At 47.0% G+C, this 8,925-nt stretch overlaps 1 protein-coding gene across 2 annotated transcripts; it reads right to left on the reverse strand.

Annotated features, from left to right (window-relative positions):
* Positions 1–605: 605 nt before the first annotated feature.
* COMMD9 (COMM domain containing 9) lies at positions 606–5,298 on the reverse strand. 2 transcript variants are annotated; one of them, XM_066321042.1, is made up of 6 exons: positions 5,223–5,298; positions 5,017–5,142; positions 4,555–4,694; positions 3,778–3,812; positions 2,404–2,507; positions 606–1,577 (listed from the first exon to the last, which is right to left on the reverse strand). In XM_066321042.1, exons 1-6 carry the CDS (start codon positions 5,271–5,273, stop codon positions 1,437–1,439), a joined length of 597 nt encoding a protein of 198 aa, XP_066177139.1. In that variant the 5' UTR covers positions 5,274–5,298; the 3' UTR covers positions 606–1,436. The 2 variants fall into 2 exon arrangements, with proteins under 2 accessions (XP_066177139.1, XP_066177140.1); XM_066321043.1 differs by lacking the exon at positions 5,017–5,142 and having other exon boundaries at positions 5,223–5,277.
* Positions 5,299–8,925: the final 3,627 nt, after the last annotated feature.

The raw sequence follows: 8,925 nt of genomic DNA on the forward strand, positions 1-8,925 counted from the left end.
AAGACATTAATAAGGGACTTGCCACACAGTTGAGCTTGATGTATGAGCTGCATTTCACCATTATCTTTTAAAGGCACAACCTTCACTTACACTTACACTCCAGCCTGCACTTTGGGGGGATGTATAAAATTAACTAGCAAAGATCTTGTAGTTTATGCACACTTCTTGAATGATTTCATGTTTCCAAACACATGTTTGTGGCTTGAAGGAGAGCCCAGTGGTACAGAAAAGACTGGATTTTGCCAAAAACACATTTGGATACAGACTTCCATTAGCTTACCAGAAGGAACCTGAATTTTGTTGATTTTCTGCATTTAACTCCTCCACACTCTCAATGCACATAAATTTATAAACTTCTAGGTCAGTCATCACCTCTAATATTGTACAGAGGTGGTGCCCATGGAAAAAGGTGCCCTGAAACTGTATTACAATGAAGAGAAGGAAGTTTAAAACATGAGTCAATTTGAATAGGAAACAAAAGATCCTTCTTCAGCAACAAACATGAACATCCATTAAACCAGCCTAGAAACTTGGCACCATCACAAAGAGGCTGAGGTAACCCAGGACAACATCTCTTCCAGACTGAAAAGGATTCACAAAATCAATTAGCAGTTCATTCTTTAATTAAATGAAGATTTACACAAACAACAGAACACTTTGGAGAAGTAGAGGCATGTATTACCACAGAGGGGTTTCCTACAGCACAGGAAACAGCCTTCAATTCATTATTCTCTCAGTTTCGTTTTTGTGCAGCAAAGGCAAAGCCTTTATTGGATAAACCCCAAAAATAAATTACCTGAACTCCTTTTTTCTTTTCAAACAGAAGGAGGAAATTAGTTCCTGCTAAAGATGTTCGGAACAGTCATTTTGCAAATGGTGCTCTGAAGCTGATCAGAAGGGAATGTGTTGTAGCATAATTGCCCTATTTCAATGCATTATCCTGTAATAACAATCTGCAGCACGGCTGTGCTTCATTGAGAGGGAGAGAGTGCTACATCCAGCAGGCACCTCAGTACAAGCACATTCCAGAGAGAAGCACCCTCCTTTTCTAATCTTGGAAGGCAGCCCATTACCCAGCTTGAGCCTTTCAGATGCTCATTTCAGGACAGAGATAGAACTTGCTTCATTGGCTGCAGCTATTTGCTGTTTCCAGTTATGACCCTTGTGATTAAGCCCGGCTCTGAGCCCTCAGATTCTCTTCTGAAACGGTGAACAGCTTTTGTTCAACAACATAATAGGAAACCACTTTTTGGCTTCCAACCAAATGAATATTTGAGTGTTAGCTTTTCAAAAGCTATCTCATTAATTCAAGAAAGAAACCTCTTTAGTTTTGTTTTGCTGAAACAGACAACATGTTACACTAGGCTGCAACTTCTGACAGCTATAGGTAGAGAATACTTCCCTTCCTTGCTGCTGGAATCCATGCCCTTGAGCATTCATTTGTTTGCAACAGCAGAAAGTTGGTCCCGAATCCTTCCCAGACCTTCTAACATAGTGTCCAGGGTTTCTTTGCTCAGTTCCACAGTCAGTGCAGAAACAACAGGATTATTTCCACATAAGGCAGCATCTTCCTGAATCTTAAAATAGGAATGCACATATTAGTTGTATGAAAAATTCATTTATGTGTTTTTCCAGAGCTACTACAAAGTCAGTGTTTAATACACAGATTAAACACAATGGTTTGAATTTGGAATTCAGCTCCATCCTGAAGAACCATGGCAGATTTTCTAAGCTGTGTGCCTCATTAGTGAAGTGCACTCCCATTGTGAGAGTGCAAGTGAACATCTAGTTCCATGAATATTGGGATATTTTGATAATTTTACTTGTGGCAGGAAGCCATGTCTATAACAAAAGCATCTCAGCAGATACCACATAGGATGCTTAACCCCACCCTACACACAGAAATTACATTTTAATTCCTCCTCTAAATCCCACTCATACAATTTTTATTGGTTGGGGCGATCCAAATCTCTGCAGAACACAAGCAGTAGTAAGTCAGGTATACTCCCCAAATGATAGATGTGGCCAGTGAAGGAAGTTATTAGTAATATCGAGTCATTTCCCAACTAATGAAGTCAGCTAAACACACTGATGGAGTGCTTAGAATGAAAGGATGATGGCTTCATGATTTATCTTTTTTTTTTTTTTTCTGTAGAGAACAATGGTGACTAGGAGCAAACATGGTGACTTCTCACATCCTCATGCACACAAAACTTCCGTGCAAGAGAGCTTTCATCAGAGACATCATTCCCATCCTCTGTGGCATTTCAGGTATCATCTCTGAGGAAATCTAGTGGCCCACTAGGCAAGAGGCAAGCACCAGATGCCTGTCTGAACTGGTTTGCCCTGGCAAGTCAGGTGTTGGATTTCATTATTTCTGTCCTTCACAGGCACTGCCATTACCTTTAGCTGCAGCAGGCAGGTAGGGACTGCCATTCTTGCAATGCTATCTGAAGATGTCTTGATGTCCACCCTCCAGTCCAGGTCCACCAGCTGAGGCAGGGAGACTGGGGGATTAAAAAATGGCTCTGTGAGGCTCAGCAGCACACAGTGGAACACCAGACCCTGGAACCTGGGACTGCCACCATGCACAGGCCTCTCCACTCTGGCCATAGGAAGTGTAAACTTTAATTGCTACTATGTGGTTTCCCAACATTTTACTCTGGAATAAGCCAGTCTCTGAAGGCCTCCTGTTCTGGGTTGAGCTGCCTCCTAGAACCCAGAACACCTCCTCATGACACTGGAAGGGCAAAGAGGGTTCTCCCATCATTACAGGCAATGATAGTCCAGTGCAAGAAGCAGAGGTCAATTCCGAAAGCAGCTGGGAGAAGGAGGGCAGTAAGATATCTTCTCCATAACTTTATTCCCTGCCTTGCTGCCTGCTACACCCAACTAATGTTTCATCATAAGTTGCTCTGGCACCTGCATGCTTATTGCTCTGCTCTGAAACTGGTAAAAAACCACTCATGAAAGCTTGTAAAATCCAACCGTATAAAACATGCTATTTCATGTTCCCCATCCTGAGAACCAAAGCATCCTGCAGTACAGCAAACATACTGGCAAACTGCAATCTTCACATTCCTTACAAATACTTCAAATATCATCCTAATTACATGCAGCCTACCAGAAACCATTTAACAGGTGCAATACTGACACCAATACCTCAGAGCTGGAGACCTCTTGGACCCACCCAAGTAAAGAAACACAGGTCTAACTTGGCTGCTAAGGGAAGAGCTGTCTCAGTAGGCAATTGCAGCCTGTCTGGATAGTGCTTATTGTAAGATGCTTAGTGTCCTCCCCAGGGGTTGACTACCAGCCTTCCTACTGACTACAGACACTGAAGTCGCTTCCTCTCTGTGCTTTACTGTCTAACTGAATTTTCCTTCTGTCTGGGGAAAGGCTCTCCCTGCTTCTGCTGCTTCCTTGCACAGAGCTCCAGGGGGCAGTGCACCACTGGCTGCCTTGCTCCTGCCTTTGGAACAAATTCCACTTCACAGACTGTTAGGGCCAGCACTTGGCAGCATTTGCAACAACACAAAATACATCTGCTTAGCTTTTTATGTTAATTTGCAAAGACTGACGGCTGGTGACTTGGGAGGGGCAGGAAACCCTTCACTTTTTTATGTTAACACAGATCAATCTGTTGGAATGTCTGTCTTGGACCATTGCCTTAGTCCCTATGTATAATGCACGCCAGATACTTCATGAATACAATACTAAGCTAATCCATTACTTCCTAGCAGACAATCTCATTCCTGAGATTACTCTACTACTTACTCTGGCTGGCTTGTGCTTCATTCCTCCAAGTAGAGCTGTGAAGAAGTGAAGAAAACAGTATCAACAGTGTTTTGAGGGAAAAAAAAAAAAGAGGTAAGCATTTAGCATGACTTATCACTGACTGAAGGCTCACCAGGAGCAAGCAGGAGACAGAGACTGCCTATACTGCTGAGTGCCATGGAAAGGCTGGGACTGGTGGGTAATGGCAGGCAAACTGGTGACCAACCATGGGTTCTTCTGCTCATTTAAAGCACATACCTTTCTCCCTGGTTTTATCAAAGCAATGGGCTTTGATAAAAAAGCTAGCATTGAGATGTACAGGCAGAACTGCCTTCCTCTGCCACCACCTCGTGTATGCTCTTTCACATACAGTGCCTCTGCACCTGAGTCGTGGGGACAAGCGGATGGATATCTAAATACTACCTAGATTTTCTAGTGCTCCAGCCCTGTAAGTTTTATTGTCATCAGCAGCATTTTTTCACCACACAGCTGTTAAGATAAAAGGGGCTTTGCATATTGGAAAAGTCGACCACATCCGTTTCAAGAGTCATGGGGAAACTCTGTGTGCCCATGGCTGTGTTTCACTGGGCATTCCACTCAGATGACAAATTCTGTTCAACTCTGCCCATCCTAGCAGGATGTGTGATTATGCCCAAGACACATAAAACTTACAGAAACAAGACTCTGCATGTTGCCAACTATCCACATATCAAACCACATACACAGGCCTTAACTCTCCAGCTGAAAGCAAATAAATGGCAGGTGGACAGCACTTACACATTCTCCAAGATTATCTTAGTCAAGAGGTTTTTCAGATTTTGGTGGAAGCTTTCTGGGAAGAGACCAAGGATGTCTTCTGCCCTGTTGAAGCCACGGTACACCACGTGCCTGGTGAGGTTGTGCAAAGCAGACACCAGCTGTCAGGAGGCAAGAGGAGAAGGGGCTGGGTTGAGAAGCATTGCAAACAGCACATCCTGGGCCTTCTTAGCCAGGAAACACAGCTAATGCTGCGAGACCCACACCGCCAGAGTCTTGGGCATCCAAGTACGGCCCGACAGCCTGAGCAGGATGCGGCTGAGCTCCTCAGCCGGTTCCCTTCTGCCGCGGGCAAGAGTCGCTGTAAGCGCACCCGTCCCGTTTCAGCAGGGCCGGCGGAGCCCGCACCTTCCCGAGGGCCGGGCCCGCCCCCGCGCTGCCAGCGCCCAGCCCCGCTCCCTCCTTGCCCCTCTCCCGGCCTACCTGCTCCGCTTCCTGGGCGCTGACGGCCAGCCCGGGGCAGGCGCGCTGCGCCAGCGGCCCGAGCGCGGCGGGCGGGCTGGAGAAGCACTCCTGGCACAGCTGCCGCACCGCGTCCTTCGACGGCGCCTGGCGGGGAGCAAAGCGGGGGCGCTCAGCCGCGGCCCGGCAGCGGCCGCCCCGTCCCCCCGCGGCCCGGCCCCGCTCACCTTCAGCAGGATCTGCAGAGCGCCGAAGTCCCCGTCCCGCAGCGCCGCCATCTTGGTGCCGGCCGCGCTCCGCCCGCCGCCATCACGCGGCCGTCAGCGGGGCGGGGCCCGGGACACGGACGGGGACGGGGACAGGGAGAGGGACAGGGATACGGGCAGGGATACGGACAGGGACAGGGATACGGACAGGGATAGGGACAGGGATACGGACAGGGACAGGGATACGGACAGGGACAGGGAGAGGGATACGGACAGGGATACGGACAGGGACAGGGAAGCCCGCGGTGTGTGGCACTGCCCCTGCCGCTCCACCCGGGGCGTTTTCTACTCTCAGTGCAAAACTCTGCCTTGGGATTTCGCTGTAAACGGGCTGTTTGCAGCCAGCGGGAACGGGAGGTGCAGGATTTATCATGGCACCACCGCAGCGATGCGGACCGTTACCTTTGCAAGGTGTGTCTTTCACTTCCTAAGGGATTTAAAGAAGTCCTCTTTCTGAGAGAAGTCTTCTCTTTGCCTTGAGTGGCTTCCAGCACGTCTGGGTCCAGGGCATCACTAATCTATGATCTTTCCCCATCACTACTTCTGTCGCATCCCCATCCTCATTCCCATCTCTGTTGGTTTCTAAGCAGAATATTGCACAGTGAGCAACGCAAACATATAAACGCTTCTTCCACTGGCCTTCACAAGCCTGGCAGGGAACAGGGTTTATTCTTGCAGAGGAACAGATTCCATACTACACACTAGGATAGAACAGAAAGTGAGGGATGGTGAGATATTAATTTTTGGTTTTGGAAATGAAAGGCTTACAGTTAGTGGGTTAAACAATAGCACCCCTGTGGGAAGAAGCGTGGGGTAGTGGTTAGAGGTCAGGGTTTAAGAGCTAGGAAACCAGAACCACGTTCTCTTGATAGTACTTCAGTCTTTAGATGAATCAAAGTAGATCAGTTTTGTCACGAGTGCCAGGAAGGTTAGTTGAACTCTCTGTATAACATATAATGTCCTACAGTAATAAGTGTGGGCGTTTATTAACATCAGCAGTAAGCGTGGAGGTTGTGAAAGCATAAACAGAATGAAGGCACTGTGAAAAAAGCAAAACTGTGTTACAATCTGAGGAAATATGCCTAAAGGAAACGGGGACCTTTCACAGGATATACTTGTACTTGCATTCTTGACCTCTTATAATCTGCCCGCTTGTCTCGTTCCCAAACCAATAAGACTACAAAAGTTTTCTACAGTGAGAGGTAAGCAGAATTTTTCAAAGCAGTAACACTTCAGAAATGCCATATCTAGCTGATGAGAGGGACACTCACCAGTTTTTCAGAGCCTTTCTAAAGCAATGACTTGACAAGGCTTTAGCAACATCAGGCTGATCCATGTATTGGGTTTCTGTGGCACAGTTCTGGTAGTGGGGAGGCTACAGGGGTGGCTTCTTTGACCAGTTTTTAGAAACTTCCCCCATGCCCAACAGATCCTGAAGATGGACCTGGCACTGACCAAGGCCAAGTCCATCAGTGATGGTGGAGGCACCTCTAGGCACTTCTTAGCAGGGCTAAGAACAAAAAAAAACAAAACTTATTGCACAGAAGTAATTGCAGCCAGAGAAGAGAGGAGTGAGATTGTGTGAGAGAAACAGCCCTGCAGGCTCCAGAATCTCTGGAGAAAGATGAGAAAGAGGTGCTCCAGGAGCTGGAGCTGAGATTTCCCTGCTGTGCCCCTGCAGCCCATGGAAGACCATAAGGATGCAGACATCCACCTGCAGCCCCTGGAGGATCCCACACTTCATAGCTGATGGAGGATGTGAGCCAGTGAGTGGGCAGCTCATGCTGGAGGAGGCTTCCAGCAGGACCCGGGGACCCATAGAGAGAGAAGACCACGCTGGAGCAGGTTTGGTGTCAGGACTTGTGACCATGGGGCAGGCCATGCTGGATTTTTCTAAGGACTTCATCTTGTTGAAGGGACACAGGCTGGAGCAATTCGTAAAGAACTGCAGCCTGTGGGAAGGACTCACATTGGAGAAGTTTGTGGAGAACTGTCTCCTGTGGGAGTGACACAGTGCTGGAGCAGGGAAAGGAATCTTTCCCCTGAGGGGAAAACAGCATCAGAAAAAACATCTGATAAACTGACCATACCCCCATTCCCTGTACCTCTGCACCACTGGTGAGGAAGAGGTAGTGAATCAAGGATAAAGTTAAGTCGAGGTAGCAGGGAGGGGAAAGGTGCTTTTAGGATTTGTTTTTTCATTATCCTGCTCTGATTTTGAGTGGTAATAAATTCCGTTAATTTCTCTGAGTCAATGCTGTTCTGCCCGTGATGGTAATGTGGTGAGTGATCTGTCCCTGTCTTTAACTCAGGAGCCTTTTGTTACATTTTCTCTCCCCCGTCCAGTTGAGGAAGGGGGTGATAGAATGGCTTTGGTGGGCACTGGGCATCCAGCCAAGGTCAAACTACCACACCTAGGTTAAGGACTTAATTGCACAGAGGAACTTTGTCAGACAGGTAGGTGGAGAAATGCAAAGGATGGGAGGGTGTAGGTGGGGAGAGTAGATAACTGTCACTGCCAGCTCTCACAGGAGTGTGTGGCAAGAGAACATTTACCTGTGAGTCACATACTCAGCATGAAGATGCTGCCTGCCAGTAAGCCCAGCTGGCATTCTACTGAATTTGTTCTCCAGTCCACCTCTTGTTGCTGCCATTTCCTCACTCTGGGAGCCTTATAATTATGAAGAAATAATGACAGGCTTGATTTAATATCAAAATTGAAATGCTATTTGTTTAATATCAAATTTGAAACAGCTGAAGCCGACAGAAATGCTTAGTAAAATGCTTTTCCCTCCCTTCCTTCCTCTCCTCCTTTCTTCCTTCCTTCCTTCCCTTCTTCTTTCTCTCCTTGCTTCCTCTGTCTTCAAGGTCAAGGCCTCCAGAATGAAATTACTAGGGATGAAGTGTGAGACTGCATCCTGTAAGGAAGGCTGGCCCTGTGATCAGTGTGATTATCAGGAAGGTTTGAGAAACACCAGTTCAATTATCTGCTATGCCAGAGGCACTTAGCTCTGAGTTTGAAAAAAAAGAAACCCACTTAGAGGAGTGAGATGGATTGGATGACCTCCAGATGTGTTTTCTCACAGCCTTTTTTACCATGATTTCATGTCTGTATCACCCAAGGGGACTCAGCTGTGAGTTCAGAGCCTGCAGATGAGTCACAGCACTGTGTGCAGGAATTGGGTTAGATCTCATGAACCAAATCGTCCAGTCATTGAGACTGAAAATTAAACTCTGCCTCTGGGCTGGCAAATTTGCCTGCACCCAGGCCTGGGTGATACAGCTGGAGTACTGACTGATGTGACTTTCTATTGGCTGAACTAGCCTAGGGTATCTGCAAATTGTTCTCCCTAAAGTAGTGCAGGTGGTTTGGTTTGGGTTCTTTTCCCTTGAGAAGTAAAAAAAGGAAATAATAAATTTAGCTTCACTACAATTCTTACCGGGAGAACTGTAATCTTTTACACTCCAGGGAAAGAACCAAACAGTTCTAGCTCACTTTGTCCATTCAAGGGTCCCTGGGAGAGAAATCCCTGTGATATTAAGGATTTGATGGGAGAACTATTAGTTTTTTCTCCACAGCATACCCTGTATCCATTGGAGCATGTGTTGCAGAGGAGTGGTCTCTTCCTTTAGGACTTCCAGCTGTAAGGCAAGGCTCTGCTCT

Source organism: Sylvia atricapilla, chromosome 6, assembly GCF_009819655.1.
Source record: "Sylvia atricapilla isolate bSylAtr1 chromosome 6, bSylAtr1.pri, whole genome shotgun sequence".
In the NCBI taxonomy this organism is placed as follows: domain Eukaryota; kingdom Metazoa; phylum Chordata; class Aves; order Passeriformes; family Sylviidae; genus Sylvia; species Sylvia atricapilla.

Excerpts from the sequence above, each read along its gene's own strand:
- COMMD9 (XM_066321042.1), bottom strand. The coding sequence starts at position 5,273 with ATGGCGGCGCTGCGGGACGGGGACTTCGGCGCTCTGCAGATCCTGCTG. Across the intron at positions 4,695-5,016 it reads GCGCCCAGGAAGCGGAGCAG|CTGGTGTCTGCTTTGCACAA; the intron begins GTAGGCCGGGAG and ends GCCTCCTGACAG. Across the intron at positions 2,508-3,777 it reads TGAAGCACAAGCCAGCCAGA|TCTCCCTGCCTCAGCTGGTG; the intron begins GTAAGTAGTAGA and ends TTAATCCCCCAG.